This window comes from Chiloscyllium plagiosum, chromosome 21, assembly GCF_004010195.1.
Source record: "Chiloscyllium plagiosum isolate BGI_BamShark_2017 chromosome 21, ASM401019v2, whole genome shotgun sequence".
NCBI lineage: Eukaryota > Metazoa > Chordata > Chondrichthyes > Orectolobiformes > Hemiscylliidae > Chiloscyllium > Chiloscyllium plagiosum.
This window is the reverse complement of record NC_057730.1, coordinates 37,388,602-37,406,188: the sequence shown is the minus strand read 5'-3', so window position 1 is coordinate 37,406,188 and position 17,587 is coordinate 37,388,602. Positions and strand designations below refer to the sequence as shown.

Below are 17,587 nucleotides of genomic sequence, written 5' to 3'. Positions count from 1 at the left end.
CAAAAGCTAGTGTGCTTCCAATTAAACCTGTTGGACTATAACCTAGTGTTGTGTGATTTTTAACATTACAGGGCAAGTGATTAAAATGGGGATTGCTCATGAGGCCAAAATTGGAGAAATACAGCAATCATATGGAGCTGAAGGGCTGGTAGTGGGTGTGGATATGAAGAAGAATTAAACCATCGAAGGATCTGTGAAAAAGGTTAAGAATTTTAAAAATAAAGACATTATTGGACCGTATGCACTTTAAACTCATGACTATCATTCTACTTAAGGCCAAAGGGAGGCAGCAAGAACTTGGCAAGGAACAATGATAAAGTGGAGCGAATGTGTGCTTTTATATTGCATTTTGCTGTTTTCATCATCTTCCCTCCTTGTCAAGGTTAACTCATACTAAGTGCTTTAACATGGCAGATGGTGGCCATCTAATGGGCAACCTACCCCCCAAGTAGTCAATCTTCATGTACAAGTCTAGATGGCACACCATTCCATTGCAACATTAGTAAGTTATAAACTAATCCTATCAGAATAACCTTCTATTACTTTCTGCCTCATGTGCTATCTAGCTTTCCCTTAAATGCACCTGTTATTCATCTTAACTTCTCCACATGATAATAAGTTGCACATCCTACCAGTTTTCTGGGTATAGAAATTTATCCCAAACACATATTTAATTTATGAAGGGTGCATTATGTCTTCTGAACTTCCTTACAAATGGAAACATTTCCACATCAACCTCAAACTCCTTCATTGTGTTAAAACAGCTCTCTCTCTCAACCTTCTCTTTCTAGAGAAAGGCATCCCTACAATATCTTTCGCTGATCGAGCAACTTCAAATCACAGTAAAAAAAAATCACATAAGTTTAGTCATGCAAGTTTTTAAAATGAACCTTATTCTGAAAAGGAAGCTTTCCTCTTGATTCTACAATAATGTTGAATAAAATATGTAAGCTTGATTCAATTGCCCATTGAAGAACCAATGAGTTTAGTTTGGCTCTCAAGTGCCTGCAGAACTGAATATAATGGATGGGCATAAATTAACACAATGCTGAATCCAAATTTGTACAGTGGCCTCAAACAGGAATGAGGCTTCCTATTCATAAATGCAAAGAGCTTACCAATGTGTGTGTCAGGCACACATTCTGAATATCTATGAGGAAGCCTTTAACAATATGGCAGGCAGCTCACTTTCAGTGTACAATGAGCAGGTACAGAATGCCACCTGCCATACTGGAGGTTTCAGCGCCTGTAAAACAAGCATAATCTACATTCTACAAGAATCAAATCTAATTTCCAAAATGAACATTTCTCCTCACAGCACTGAAGCTTCAGCCAGGGCCTGGATCATAGACCAAATCCAGAACACCTCACTGTCGTTCTTCAAAGGCTCAGCTGCCATTCATACCTGTGATGGAAACTCACCTGTGATGCTTTTGGACTGGCTTCAATTTTGACCTCCAGTCAGAGGGAGCGTCTTCTGCCTCTTGCCGAGTAATGATTTGCGGACTGTAGGAAAAATTCCCTGAAGAAGAAACAATAAGTGGCTTGGGTTAACCAACAATCTACAAGTATGACCATTATCTATTCTGTTGTGGAGTCACTACATCCAAAAGAATGCAATCACGTACATTTCACCAAACTCTGCCTGCTATTCCTGCCATCCCAAAATATATTCCCAAATTCTACAGAGTGTTCATCAGAGTTGTTCTCCTCCCCATTTGTTTTGGCTCATATTTTCTTACCCATTTCTCAGGTGCTATAATGCAGGTATCTTTATTTTCTCATTACAACGAAGCAGAATTCAGGAGTTGAATCTATCCATTTGACTTAACCTTCTATTGCAATTCACGATTTCTCATTACAGCTTCAGAAGGATCACTCCTCCTACTAATCATTCAAAGAAATATAGTTTGATAACAACCTTAAATTAGCTTGTAACTAGTCACTATACTTTCCTCTTATTCATTGTTGTGACACAGACAGCATTTAATTGTCCATCCCTAGTTGCCCCTTGTTTGATTTAGGTTTAAAACCTTACATGTAATGATGAATTGTGCTAATGTATAATCGCTCTCGGGTTGCTATGAAGTCAATAAATAAAAGCACAATGAAACAGAAGAGTTCACAAACAACAATTAAAATATTAAAAAAACACCCAAAAATGTTATCCAGTCACAATTCATAGGACGAACAGTGTGATTCTGATGCAGTCATTGGTTTAATTATAGAATCTTATTTATGAGTTGCTTTGGCAGGAACTAAAATAGCTTCACTCATCCATCAGCTGATGGTGAATATTCTACTTGAATTTCTGCCTCCTGTGAGATCAATGTGTTCCTAACATTGCTGTTAGGGAAGAAAGTTCAGAAGTTTGACCCAATGACATGAAAGGAGTGGCTGACTTCAGGATAGTGGGACTGCACTGAAGGGAGTGGGATGTTGATGAATGCTATCATATTGTTCTCTCTTTGGACTACATTTATTATATAATTTGCAATAATGTTGGAATAATTTTTTCCATTCCATTTAGTGACTTAAATAACTATAAAAAGTCCAGAGAGTTTTTCCATCACTTTGCCAGACAGTAAAGTCGAATCTTACCATCTCGGTGTTTCTAAATGTGTGGCCAACTCATCACACTGCTCTGTAGCCAAAACTTGGTGACCAGAACTCACCACAGTTTTCAAAGGCCTCCCTAGCCAGATCTGCTGTCGCGGGATCATGATTTTACTTCAAGATTGCATCTTCAGCCTCTGTGCAATCACTGTCTCAACACGAGGATTGTCAGAACAGAATCCAAAGTCAGATATTGGATCATAATCACTCACTCAGAAACTAGTCTGTACCAGTAGCTCTCTGTTCCTGCACTGACATGCTTCAGACATAGACTGCCACAATCTTGCACCATCTAAATTTTCTGATCTTTAACAAATAGCTCCTGTTGCTTATTGCCAGAATATATCGTGGCAATGCCTTGCATGTCAATGTTGAAATGAAGCAAATAGGTGCATTCAGGATTGTAACTGATGACCATGGAGCCTTTTGGTCATCCATAGGTATCAATCTCAAATACTAACAGTTATGCTTCGTTTTAACCTCCTTAATGTTATTTCAATGGCCCATCCAATTTTCTCCCTTTCTGTTTTAGGGACAGGAGCAGGCCATTCAGCCCCAATTCCCTTCTGTCTTTAATAATGTTATGACTTCAAACCTGCACTTTAACTTTGTCCACCTTCCTGGACTCACTATTCTTTTGTACCCTTGCCTAACAACAATCTGTCAATCTCAGATTTAAAGTTATTATTTGAAGACGTACTGCTTTTGTGGATGAGAATTCCACACTTCTATCACCGTTTACATGGAAAATGGTATTTTGTAACTTCTCTCTCAAGTAGTTTGGCTCCAATTTTAATGTTTAATCCCTTATTCCAGACTGTTCCACCAGCAGATTTTTTTCCCCAATCTAGTCTATCTAATTCCTTCAAAATCCTAAACTAATTCAAACAAATCACCTGTAAATTTCTAAATTCTAGTAAATACAGATTTAGATAAGGTCTCCTTATAATGGGTTCCCTAGAACTTAGTGATGAATCTGCACCCCTTTCAAAACCAATATGGTCCTTTCAAAAATATGATGCCCAGAACAGTATATAATACTCCTGATATGATCTAACCAGGGCTTTGTATATCAGTGGCAAAACCTTCACCTTTCAAATTCCAGTCCTTTAACTATAAATACATACATCCCTTTAGCTGTTTGATTGTTTCCTTTTGTATGTGACGAGTATATTTTAGTGATCTGCCTACTTAAAGAACCCAAGTCTGTTTGGACTTCCCCATTTCTAGCTTTTTCAGTTCAATAAGATTTATCTGTATTTGGTCCGACCATAAGGTTGCAGTGAGAAAGGATCCAGTTCCTCTGCAGAGGGAGTGAAGCAGCAAGATCTGCCCTCCCGAGAACTCAGCATCTCACCCAAACTCCCATTATTCCCAAGTGATTTTACACTATAAGAGTCAGACAACTGGTTAATGACTGGAGCTCATTGCAGAGCTTCCTTCCCATTTGTTCTTCATCCACTTTTCCCAAAAGCATCATTGGATCAAGATGAGGAATGGTAACCCCACTTATTACCTCCCTCTCTCTAACCGAGAGACACCAAAGAAATCTGTTGTCCAACATCCTTTAAGTTATACATCTGTCATTCTAAGAGCAGTATTCAACAGAGGCAACAGGAATCTAGGCTGTCAACTGGACAACCATAAGAACTCCACAGTGGTCATTTGTTTTTTTGCTGAGGTCACAACCGTAAGGCAAATCAGGCATTTAATTAGACAGAGGGGGTCCTTTGCCTGGATGGAGACAGAATGTGATAGCTCCACCCACTGGGAGCTACCAGCCAATCAAAGGCCTGCAGCTCTTCCTTGATCAGCAGCCCCAACAGAGGAGATTGTGGCTGCTAAGAGTACTGCAGCTAAGACCCAGAATTATCTGTGGATCAGGCAAATATAACAGATGGCTGGAAGGCAGAAGGGCTCATGCCCGACACGTCGATTCTCCTGTTCCTTGGATTCTGCCTGACCTGCTGTGCTTTTCCAGCAAAACATTTTCAGCTCTGATCTCCAGCATCTACAGTCCTCACTTTCTCCTAGAAGACAAGGGGACTGGCATAGTTCTCAGCAGCACTAAATCCTCCCCACCCAACTCTCTCTCTTCCTATATATTAATTGGGAAGAGCTTTTGAACAAGGAGGAACCCTCAACCACCAGAGGGCAGTGGTTGATGTTTGGGCTTCCCCCTATTCCAAGTACCCTGGCTAGCACTGGATGAATAACTGCAGCAATGGGATGAGGCCCTTGAGAGCCTCAATTGTTAGCTAGGTAGGAAAGCTGTTCTCAAGTCTTTTCATGACAGAATTAATCAGTGTAATGATGGAAAGCTGGCAGGGGCCCAACATTATCCTCCCACAATCAATGCCCCCCCACGCCCTCCCTCCACAGAATAGGGCAGTTACATTTGAGCATAAGTGTCAGTTCTGGCTCATGTGATAGCTCTCTGAGTTAGAAGGTTGTAGGTTCAAATCTTAGTCCAGGGACACAAGTAAACTCCAGGCAGCAATCAATTGTTGCAGAGATATTGCCTCTCTCAGTTAAATGCTCAAGGTCCAACAACCATGTATTCAAAGAAGTGGGCAGTCCAACTGTCAATATTTATTCTTCAATTGATGCTGTTTTATATCTCATAAAACAAAATGCCCTCCTGTTTGTGGGAGCTTGCGTTGTGCAGATTTGCTGCCAGATTTCCTGCATTACAGTAGTGACAATGCTTCAGAAGTACTTCTCTGGCTGTAGAGTGATTTTAATTGTCCTGAGGTCATGGAGGACACTGTTGAAGTGCAAGTCTTTCTTGGTTCTCTACTTTGAAGCCACTTTTAAAGTTGAACAGTGTATGGAGTTATTTGGGACACAAAGATCATGAGTGCATGCAGGACCACACACAGTAGCAGTGACCATCAGTGCAGATAAACATCACAGGTCAGCTGCTTAACAGTTAGACACAGAGGTATCGCAAAAGTACAAAACCTGACTGGATCAGAAAATAGTATTTAAAAGACCAGATGACTAGCCAAGTCATTTACAGAGCAGCTAAATGTCATAAAATAAGATAAAGAACAGACATTCCATGGGATTATAAACTGAATCAGTGCCAAATCACTGAACATTTAACAGGTTAATCATTTTGACTGTCCTTCCCACACTTCAAGCATTGGTTACTCAACATATCAATCCTTAGAGTGCTATATCCTCCCAGGCCAATTTAAAAGCAAATAGATTCCTCAGCTGCAATTGAAAAATCCTTGACTGTGAATAAAACATCTCCCCCATCTTCAATATATTTACAACCAATAACCCAAGTGTTCAAAGATACATTTTAGAAGGATTCTTTTTAATGCCCATATGTTTGATAGGATTGCCTCACAGCAGGTCTGGAAAATTCAATTATTAATTCCTAGAAACTACAAAAAATCTTGGAGGACTGAGAATCTTTTCCTGTTCATAGCATCCTTACATTCTTGCAGGAGTGGGGGATTTTTTTTTCCTTAAGATTGTACACTCTTACCAAAAACATCATCAAAAGCAATTCACAATAATTTAGATAAGGATAAAAAAAAATTGAACTTCCGTTTGAAAAGGAGGCAAGTGGTTGTTTCGGTTCAACAAATTTTCTACCTCTTTAGGGAAAGGGTTGGCACATGAGAAGCATGTGCCAGTGAAGAGTTAACTTGTGACAGTGGAATGTTTACCAAGTACCAAGTCATACTACTTCCACAGAAATGATCTGACTGGGCTCCTAGCCAATGGCAGTTTGAATCAGCCAAACCTGCACAGGAGCCATTGCACAGCCAAGCCAGAGCATAGCCTAACATGATTTAGAACAGCCAGCAGGGAAAGACACCGCCTTGTCCATCCATTGCCTAATGCCTGGACTAGTTCATTATAAAACCAATGCCCAGAAAAGATTTACCAGAATGTTGCAGAGAATGGAGGGTTTGGGTAATAAACATAGGCTGGACAGGCTGGAACTGTTTTCACTGCAGTGTAGGTGGTTGAGGGGTGTCCTTTAGAGGTTTATAAAATCATGAGGGGCATAGGTAAGGTGACTGACAAGGGTCTTTTCCCTAGGCTGGGGGAGGTCAAAACTAGGGGCTATCTTTTTAAGTGAGTGGAGAAAGCATTAAAAAGCACATGAGCGTCAAACTTTTTTTTTACATAGAGAGTGGTTTGAGTGTGGAATGAACTGCCAAAGGAAGTGGTAGATGCAGGTACAGTAACAACATCTAAAAGACATTTTGATAAGCACATGAATAGGAAAGGTTTGGAGGGATATGGGCCAAATGCAGGCAAGTGGGACTAGTTTAGGTTGGGGACATGGTCAGTATGGACTGGTTGGTCCGAAGGGTCTGTTTCCATGCTGTTTGACTCTGTAACACTATAACACCTCTCCACCAGCCCAAATACTGCCCCATGCCCCAGCGAACCAACAATCCCTGCCAAATATTTCCTCTATTCTTGGAATCTAACACCCAACCCCCATCCTGGACCCCAACCTATTACTTCTTGTTCCAGACCTATGCCCTCTCCACACGGCTCTGGTTTTGATCCCTCCCACATCAGATCGGACAACTCTATCCCGCTGTAAGAACTGACAGCACCATTCCCTCTCCTTTCAGCACCTTAACCCCTCCCCACCCCACCAACAGCCCCAGGGCCAAAAGCTCCCCCTTCCCTGCAGAGACCAGTACTGCCACCCACTGGCCTATCCTAAACTCTGCACTTATCTAGCCCCCTCACCATCTTGCATTCTGGAATGTCCAGCATCCTACCCACCTGACACCACAAGCTTACCCACCAGGCATCCTACAATGCCCACCCACCTGGCACTGAATGGCAGTCTGAAAGCAGCTGTCAGCGTGGCTGTCTGGGATTTTGGACCTTTATATTTCAGAATACAGCAGCTGATTGCTGTGAGAAAGTCGGAGGGGGGCACAATTTACCTTCCTGCCAAGTCCTGAGTGGAATGGAAGTACAGCCCTGCGATTCTGAAGGAGCTCTGATCAAATCTCCTGTCAGATATGTGGAGTTCTTTCATTGTATAAAACACCACGCAGTGGCAACGTGCGAGAGATCACTGGTCCTTGGAAAATTCAAGCCCAACACGACTAAACCTCCCACTGACTTGTTCGACTTCATTGAAGAGAATGCAAGCTTTCCTTAATCACACCACTTAAATCAGATTAGATTCGATTAAATACTTTCCAATAACTCAGTTATGTAGGATAAAATGGCAACTAACTGTTCCCAGTCAATGCCACAAACAACAATGACAGAAATGATTGATTAAGACATGTGGTTTGAGAGATGGACATTGTCCATGACAAGGGAAGTGTATTCTTCTGCTCTTCAAATAGCTCCCAGGGATATGGATATTTCATTACATTACACTACATAAATGCAAAGTTGTTGTACATTAACCTGAACATGCAGATCTCAGCATTACACCTCATGGAAAGAGGGCAGGCTGACTTTGTGACACAACCTCAGCGCCCTGTCTGACTGCGAGATGAGGTGCTGTTCCCATGTTAAGGATAGCAGAGCTGACTGTCAGCCAGTGGGTGGTGACATGTGAAGCTGCAGCTACCTCAGAGAGTGTACATGCCGGTGTAGCCAGAGAACTAACCTTTACTGGTTGTCTGCTGGGTCGAAGTTGATCCGCGACCCATTGCTTCATTCATGCTGGCAGCCCGGTTTAATGTGCCTCGTGAGGAACTTCCTGTTGAAGGACTGAGCACAGCCTCAGGGTTGGCAACACCTTTTGTGAGCACCGGACGGGATGGTAGTTCCAAAGCAGATGTCGGTCTCCATTTAGAGGCTTTGTCCTGTGGATTGCTGGGCTCGCCCCTTTGCTCTGGTGACGTAGATTGCCTGGTTCCTGCCTGGACATTTTTCTGGTCACTTACGTTCAGAGTTGTAGTCTTGGTGGTCTGGTGATTCATGGGCTGTGTTCCTGAAGGCTTGTCCATGTGAAACCGGGAAGACGAGGCGACACCTTGGTTTAGGTTGTTATTCTTGTCAAAGGGCAAATTCTTCTGCAGGACCAAGCGTGCCTTGTCTTTGTCCGTGTCAGAACTGGACCTGGTGGTTGCAGTCGGACTCTTCAACACGTTGGTGCCCTGCTGGTTCCCAGGTGACCAAGGCCTCTGTGTTATCGTTTCTGCACCACCAAACTGCCCTAGTGCAGAATCGGGAGTACGCAGTGCGCTTGCTGGAGATCCCAAATCAGACAAAGGCGGCTTTTCCGGTGTCCCCGAACTCATAAACTTTTGCCTTGCAGCCTGCATTCTCTCCGCGTGAGTGCCCCCTGGTTTGAAAGCTGTTGACGAGACCTCCGCCTGCCTGGGGGTGTTTGTTACTGCAGTGGGGCTGGTCACATGGCCCACCACCGGCTTGTGGACTGTTGGCACTGACTCGTCTGCCTTGGGGCTGGGCTTCTGTAACTTGGAGCTAACAAAGCTGCTGCTGCTGCTGCTGTTGTTGTTGTTCTCACCAACATTGGCTTGGTGGTTGGTGCAGATGAAAGTCCCGGGTATCGACCCAGTCTTGTATGCACCAGCCATGAGGGTATTGGAGCACTGCTTGCACCTGTGGCAGGTGAGAAGGATAAATAAAAATGCAGAAAAATGAACCCTTGAACAAAGAGCATGACTGGTAGTTTTAAAGCTTGATTAACACATTAACAGTACATAATGAGGCTAGATGGAGAGCCCAGACATCTATTCAAGTACTGAAATAGCTGTTTGACTGCCCTGGGTCTTTGGTTTAATCTGTCAATTGCACAAAGTATGTTTATACAAGATAAAGAGATTTTGGTGCTTACGGTGTCTGTGACTGATACTTCAAAGGGTATGGACAACTGAAACTTTTATTGGTCTGTAGTCAATTAAGATTTGTTTTTTGTTTAAGAAAATGGAATGTTCTGAATGAATTAGAAAGTTTTTGTTGAAAACACATTCTACTGTCAGTATCTGGGTTCCTGATTCAACACAGAATAATTGTGAATTGGAAAAAAAACATCACAGCTCGGCACAGAGTGTATGAGAATCCGTGGAGGAGCAGGTGAGAGCATGAGGTTTCATGGATGGGAAAGGTGTAGTGTGTCGGGTGAGAGAGTACTAGAGATGAGGGCCAAACGGGCCTTACTTTTACGGGCTTGTATTATAACTGGGACATGGTCCCACATATGCAAGGTGGACCTTTAGAGAGGATGCCTTCCATACCCCAACCCTGTAGCAGGTACTGAACTCTTGCTCACATCTGCACCACACCCGAAACAAAAATCTGTCTGAGCAGGCATTTTCTCCTGAGGCAAACACGCAAGCAAGCCAGGAAATTGCCCAACTTCCTCTACCCTGCTGCTAACATGAGAAAACATGATAATGACAGTACTACAAAATCAAATAACTGGCTGTAAAGCACTTAGAGCTGCCTCAGGGATTGCAAAGGTCCGATTGTATCATTACAATTTTAGACCTGCGTAGAATTCCTGTCAACTTCCCAAAATTGTAAATTCTTTTGGCCACATCTATAGTTGAAATGTGCCATACTGTAGTTAAAGCTTCTCAACAGAGTAGGAATTGTCGAGTCAATGGGAAAATCACCTTTTACAGAGGTAGATCCTATTCCAAGTATGAACAATGTGATCTATCTTGGAAAACATTAATAACATTATAACTTTAAAATGCCAACTACATTATTGGGAACCTGAACTTTTGCAAAGGCAGAATATGGTCTCTTGTGCAACCAAGTGGCACTGGAGCCCTGACTCCAGATGTTCTGCTCTGAACATGCCTTCATTGTTGGGTGGATAATGGGCATGGGTTGTAATTTGCTTATTCATGGTTTATGAAAGTAGCTATATATGTAAAAGTGCCTTCAAACAGAACAAATGTTCAATACTGGGTTACTTCAAACATGACTAGTGGGCTTTACCCTTTTCAGAAGAAAGTCTAAATTTACCGCAGGAGACGTAAGGTAGGTTGAGGGCACTTCTGGGACATGTCAAGTTCCCTTTGAACTTGTTAAAAGTAGACATGGGTGCTTAAAATGCAAATACACTCATTAGATGATCAAGCATCAAGGCTTTTAAATCTCATTTTAAAACTGAACATATAATACTTTTCAATTAAAAAAAAAATTAATGCTTGTTATTTAACTCTGACCATTGACATTAGCCTGAGGGCTAGAATTATATGATTTATCATTATCACAGTGGGATACCTGTCAGTTTGCAGTTTGGCAACTCGAAATGTTGTCACATCTTTGATATGGAGCTGCACAATTACTTACTTATAAAAATGTTTATTTAGTTTGAAGAAATGCAAATATAGTAATTAGATTTTTATGAATGAGTTTTGTTTCATGAAATTCTGTACCAGTCAGTTAAAACATCATTGCAATTCCACGTGGACGCCAAGGTGTGCCCATGGAGGGGAATTATGGTGTAAATTGGCACCAGGTTGGACATCAAAAGGCTGTTGCTTGGCAGACACAGTTTGGAATGAGTTGGCAGAGTTGACATGAGGGCTACTATGAGTTTTGGAGCTGTGTACAGGGGAATGGGTTGGCTTGGATGGGACATGGGGAGTGTATGGAGGGAGAAAGGCTGGGAGGGCTGTTTTTTGTGTGTTTCTTTTTACAACTGGAACTATGTCCTGTATCCCCATGGTCTTTGCAACAGCCCACCATGGCACTCAGCGGCCCTTGTGGCTGCCTCTGAACTCTTCCCATAAGTGCCCAGCCAAAGTCCAGTTAAGGTCCGCACTCCGCCCAAGAATCAAAATAGGAAAGTCTGAGGTACCTTCTCCTGAGTGCTATTTGCTCAGCCTGGATTTTTCTGGATCCATGCCTTCCACTTGGCAACAGAAGTCTGGCCTAGGTCTCCTTTTATGCTGTAAGACTTCTATGATTTTGTAATTCTGTTGCCACATATACCACCTTGCAGGCAGTGATTTTTGATTACTCATTGTGTACACAATCTCTTCCTCACAGTCCTCACCTCTTGTCCTAAACCCTAACTTTGTACCCCCTGGACCTTGTGTATTGAGCTAATGGGATCCCAAGCGAGTCATAATCTTGTATATTTCTATCAAATCTTCCCTCAAGCATCTTTGCTATGACCCCAGCCTTTCCACCCCAACAATTAAAAACATGCACCTTTGGAGATATTCTGGTAAATGCCCTCTACATCCTGTCACGGGCATTCACATCCTTCCTGAAGTCTAATGACCACAACTGGATTATCCTTTATACTTCTTCTCAGTCTTACTCTTCTCCCCTTAGCCACGACATTAACTGGCAATATTTAAGACCCAGCTACATAAGAAGACACTAGGACAGATTTGGTCACAGAGGTAGATTTTAAGGTGTGTCTTAAATTAGGATGGCAAGATCAGGAAGTGGAGGGATTTAGGGAGAGACTACAAGGGCTTGGGACCTCAGCAGCTGAAGGCAAAGGCAACACATTCACTCTTTTATCTCACCTGAAACAGTTCCTGTGATAGAGTTTCCCATCTACTAAGTATCGCTGAACCAACAGAACGTTTTTTTTGCAGATGGCACAGCTACTGGACAATGTCCCTGATTTATTGGATCTGTCACCAGCAGGAACTTTGTTCTAGAAGAAGGGAAAAGTGTACAATTATTTTGCTCTCATTTCTCCATCTAACCAAGAATGGTTCACAAGAGTACTCCACCAATTGTAATGCCAACTTGCTACAGTGGCCAGATGCAAAAATCATTCCTCAGATGGCACTCCACAGAGATGGACAGCTGGTGAATCTTGAATGGAGCAGCCCAGTGTGTGATTTGTAACTCTCCCACAAAGGGGTGGCATGGTGGCTCAGTGGTTAGCACTGCCGCCTCACAGCACCATGGACCTGTTCAATTCCAGCCTCAGGCGACTGTACGGAGTTTGCATATTCTCCCCATGTCTGCATGGGTTTTTTCTGCGTGCTCTGGTTTCCTCCCACAATCCAAAGATGTGCATTTTAGGTAAGTTGGCCACACTAAGTTGCCCATAGTGTTCAGGGACGTGTAGGTTAGGTACATTAGTCAGGGGAAAAGTGTTGGGGAAAGGAATGGGTTTGGATGGGTTACCCTTTGGAGGGTCGGTGTGGACTTGTTGGGCTGAAGGGCCTGTTTCCACACTGTAGGGATTCTATGAAACACAAGAAAATAGTGTAGAAGGGAATAGAGCCGGGCAGAACGATTAATAATCGCAGGCAAAAACAAATGATAATGGGATAAATGAAAAAGATGGGTCTAGAGGAAGTGTAATGGGGATGGTTACAGAGAAGCCAGTTTGTTCAGTTGGCTGGATGGCTCACTTGTCAATCAGATGGCACCAACAGCATAGAGGGGCTTATGCCCGAAACGTCGATTCTCCTGTTCCTTGGATGCTGCCTGACCTGCTGCGCTTTTCCAGCAACACATTTTCAGCACCAACAGCATAGAGTTTGGTTTCCCCAGTTTGACTTATTCACTCAATTCAGTCATAATAACGGCCATGCATCAGCAAATAATCACCAACGACCTGCCTTTGGCAAGGAAGCAGAAAGGGAATAGTAGAAATTTCACCACTTTCTGTTCTCTGACAGACACAGGTCTTCCCTTTTACACCACCCTCCCATCCCCACTTTGTGTCTCCCCGTATTTGCTTCACATTTCTCACATCTCTACACTTTCCCAGTTCTAAAGAAAGGCATTGACCTGTAAATTTAACTTTCACACTCTAAAAATGCTGCTGAGGGTTTCCATTTTTTTTAAACAATGAGTGAAAGAAAATGTACTCTACCAGTTTAATCACATCACAGAGATGACATCTTACCGTTGGTGCAACCTGAGAGGCTGGCACAGCAGTGGGAGTAACTGCGTTCTTGGGCACTTTACGTTGGGTCTCAGGAGTTGACTTCTTCCGCACAGGTTCCTCAGCTGAACCAGAAGCAGGTCTCTTGATGTGAGCCATACCACCAACTGTGGAACAGAAAAATGGTGTTAAGTTAGCATGATGGAATACTCCCCACTTGCCTGGATGAGTGCAGCTCCAACAACACTCAAGAGCTTGACACCATCCAAGACAAAGCAGCTCACTTGATTGGCACCACATCCACAAGCATCCACTCCCTCTACTACTGATACTTAACAGCAACAGCATGTTCTATCTACAAGGTGCATTGCAGAAATTCACCAAAGATCTTCAGACAGCACCTTCCAAACCCACAACCACCTCTATCTCGGACAAGGGCAGCAGATACATGGGAAGACCACCCCCTGCAAGTTCTCCACCAGGCCAGTCACCATCCTGACTTGAAAATATATCACGATTCCTTCACTATCACTGTGTCAAAATCCTGGAATTCCCTCCCTAATGGCCTGTGAACTGAAACGGTTCAAAAAGGCAACTCACCATCATCTTCTCAAGGAGAAAGTGAGGTCTGCAAATGCTGGAGATCAGAGCTGAAAATGTGTTGCTGGAAAAGCGCAGCAGGTCAGGCAGCATCCAAGGAACAGGAGAATCGACGTTTTGGGCATAAGCCCTTCTTCAGGATTTCCTGAAGAAGGGCTTATGCCCGAAACGTTGATTCTCCTGTTCCTTGGATGCTGCCTGACCTGCTGCGCTTTTCCAGCAACACATTTTCAGCCATCATCTTCTCAAGGGCAACTACAGACAAGCAATAAATGCTGGCCCAGCCAGCAACGCCCCACATCCCTCAAATAAATACTAAAAAAAACAGAATTTAAAACAGAAGACCCACAGTCCTCTTCACAGGGAGTGTGGAACATTACACCTGGTGTGCTGCAGATGACTCGGTGCTTTCCATGATTCACAAGGCACATTGCCGCTTGACCCTTTCAATTGTCAAAGTCAATTAACCCTTCCCTCCCATGAATGCGGCGCGAAACACTCCAAACAAATCTCATTCCGTTAATACATGGTGCATCTGGGCAGCGAGAGTGATCACAAGAAAAGCTAACGCAAAATACTTCTGAAATCTCAGTACCTCAGTGGCTGGGCAGATAGTTTTGTTGGGTTATGGCACTGGACTCATAAACACAGCGTGTGAGTTCAGAACAAGATGTCAAGTTAGGACATTTAATCCAACAAATCATCAAGGATCAGCATCAGAAAATAGGATGTTAAAATCGAACTGATTTATCACATCCTTTAGGATGTGAAATAAATATTACCATCCATCGTGTGTGTCAACTATGGCTCAGTGCTCACTTCAGCATTACAGTTTGGTCTCAGATTACAGTTGATCATATTTGTGGGCGGCACGGTGGCACAGTGGTTAGCACTGCTGCCTCACAGCGCCAGAGACCCGGGTTCAATTCCCGACTCAGGCGACTGACTGTGTGGAGCTTGCACGTTCTCCCCGTGTCTGCGTGGGTTTCCTCCGGGTGCTCCGGTTTCCTCCCACAGTCCAAAAATGTGCAGGTCAGGTGAATTGGCCATGCTAAATTGCCCGTAGTGTTAGATAAAGGGGTAAATGTAGGGGAATGGGTGGGTTGCGCTTCGGCGGGTCGGTGTGGACTTGTTGGGCCGAAGGGCCTGTTTCCACATTGTAAGTAATCTAATCTAACCTTATCTAAGTTCCTAGCACAAGCTCAATGGGCAGAATGGCTATCTTCCTGTACTATTCGTCAAAGCTCTAATGTCTTGCCGAATGAAGGTGCTATTGAAGATGCTAACTTTTGAAAGAAATGTTAATTTGCTGTCGCATTTATATTTAAAAAGCATTTTTTCCCTTAAGTAAGAAAACCAAAACAGTTACGTCATATTCCAGATGTGATCTCACTACCAACCTATACAATGGTAGTAAAACATTCCTACTTTTATATTGCATTTCCTTTGCAATAAGCGATAACATTCTATTTGCTTTCCACATCACCTGCTCTACCTGTATACTGAAAGGAGCAAGAGAAAGGAATATGGGAAATTTGTAATGTGTTCCTGCAAATATTACTCCTTAACCACCATCACTAAAAGATGAAATGATCATTGCTCTCTGTGCGCATGGTGATGCACAAATGGTCCGTGGCATTGATCTGACATGACAGTAGTGATTACACTGGTCAGAAGACAAACTGGGACATGGAAATACACTTTAAAAATCTAGGTCTTTCTTTCTTCAAGCCAGACAGTTGTAAAGACAATCAGAAGAAATTCCACCTTCTTAGAGTAACCAGAGATAAGCAATAAATACAGCCTTGTCAGAATCACCCACATCCTTTTAGTGATTAAAAAACACCTTTTTCTTTCTGCACAAGCAAGGGAGGTAATTAAAGAGGTTTGGGAGGTGACTAATGTGGAGCACAAACACCAGCCTGTTCCTCGGCTGTAGACGCGATGCAATGCTATGGCAGAGGGTAGTAAACACAGATGTGTTTGAAACCACCAGCAGAAACGAATGGCAGCAGCCCATCTACCCTGCTGCTCCTGTGGGATGATATCACTGTTGCATCCCAATTCTTATTCATATTAGTCATCAAACTGGTTTCCACATGCCACAAAGCTCAAACACTGGGGCAACGTGTCCTTACAAGCTTGGGAAACAAGTTCAGTGTGGTGTAGCATGCTCACTGGATAGGGCCTTAAAGTGAAAGAGCAACATTCTGAAGAAGGGTCACTGAAACATTAACTCTGATTTCTCTCCACAGGTGCTGCCAGATCTGCTAAGTTTTTCCAGCAATTTCTGTTTTTGATTTTTGTTTCTTATTTCCAGCATCTGTACTGCTGTTTGATTTTTTTTGAGCAAAGATCAAGCTACTTTTAATCTAGTCATTTGCCAATGGTTGCTGATTGAAATGTTATATGATGTGAACTTGGTGATGATGCTTCGTTATCGCATTCTCTGTTGATACTGAACATCTGGGGTTTTCGATGATTATTAACCGTTTTGCAACATCAGTCCTTCATTGTCACAGAGTCAGAATCTTAGAGCTTCCTAATGACACTGTGGGAGGACGTTCACCACAGAGACTGCAATGATTCATGAAGATGGCTCACGAACACCTCTCAAGGGCAGCTATGATTGCCCTCCCCTTGGTCGCTATGCCCACATCCCAAATGTGAATTGAACAGCCATTTGAGCAAGGCAAGTGCCAAAACCTATTGTGCCGCTCTTGACCACTTTGAAGTGTATTTTCCAGACAAGGAAAACTGCTGATACCAATCCAAGCCCACACACTCTTATCTCTGCTGCCTTCCTATAATAGAACACAGACAGGAAAACCATTAGGGTGGCCAAATCTGTTTGGGGTTCCTCTGGATGTTTTGGACCAACTGCCACAAAACAATGATTAATCCCCACTAACCGCACCCCCCCCATCCCATTCCAGCCATTATCCACTCCTCAAATGTATTGCCGATTGGAAAGCAAACAAATTATTTTTCAATTGAATTAGTCTTGGACTGTCTCTCAACCCAATGTCTTTTTAAACCAGGCTTTCAAAAAATATATACAAATTAATTAATTTTCTCCCTGATTTCACTGACAGTTCTCTCCTGGAGATTAGTCTCCAATTCTGGGATGAATGACAGTCGATGTTGCCCCTAAACCATGTGGATGTGCAGCTATAAAGCCCAAAGGCCAAATAAGCCACACAGTAGAAGTGCTGAAAATGTGTTGCTGGAAAAGCACAGCAGGTCAGGCAGCATCCAAAGAACAGGAGAATCGACATTTCGGGCATAAGCCCTTCTTCAGGAATGAGGAAAGTTTGTCCAGCAGGCTAAGATAAAAGGTAGGGAGGAGGGACTTGGGGGAGGGGCGTCGGAAATGTGATAGGTGGAAAGAGGTCAAGGTGAGGGTGATAGGTCAGACGGGGGTGGGGGCGGAGAGGTCGGGAAGAAGATTGCAGGTTAGGAAGGCGGTGCTGAATTCGATGGATTTGACTGAGACAAGGTGGGGGGAGGGGAAATGAGGAAACTGGTGAAACCCGAGTTCATCCCTTGTGGTTGGAGAGTTCCTAG

At 43.1% G+C, this 17,587-nt stretch overlaps 1 protein-coding gene across 1 annotated transcript in view; it reads right to left on the bottom strand.

The window, feature by feature from the left end:
- micall2a (mical-like 2a) overlaps positions 1-17,587 on the bottom strand; it is a 95,151-nt gene that overhangs the window by 29,328 nt on the left and 48,236 nt on the right. The window contains exons 4-7 of the mRNA XM_043711848.1: positions 13,442-13,587; positions 12,096-12,229; positions 8,237-9,198; positions 1,423-1,522 (exon numbers count right to left, since the gene is read on the bottom strand). Of these exons, the coding sequence (XP_043567783.1) occupies positions 1,423-1,522; positions 8,237-9,198; positions 12,096-12,229; positions 13,442-13,587 (1,342 nt within the window). The remainder of the gene's footprint in view (positions 1-1,422; positions 1,523-8,236; positions 9,199-12,095; positions 12,230-13,441; positions 13,588-17,587) is intronic.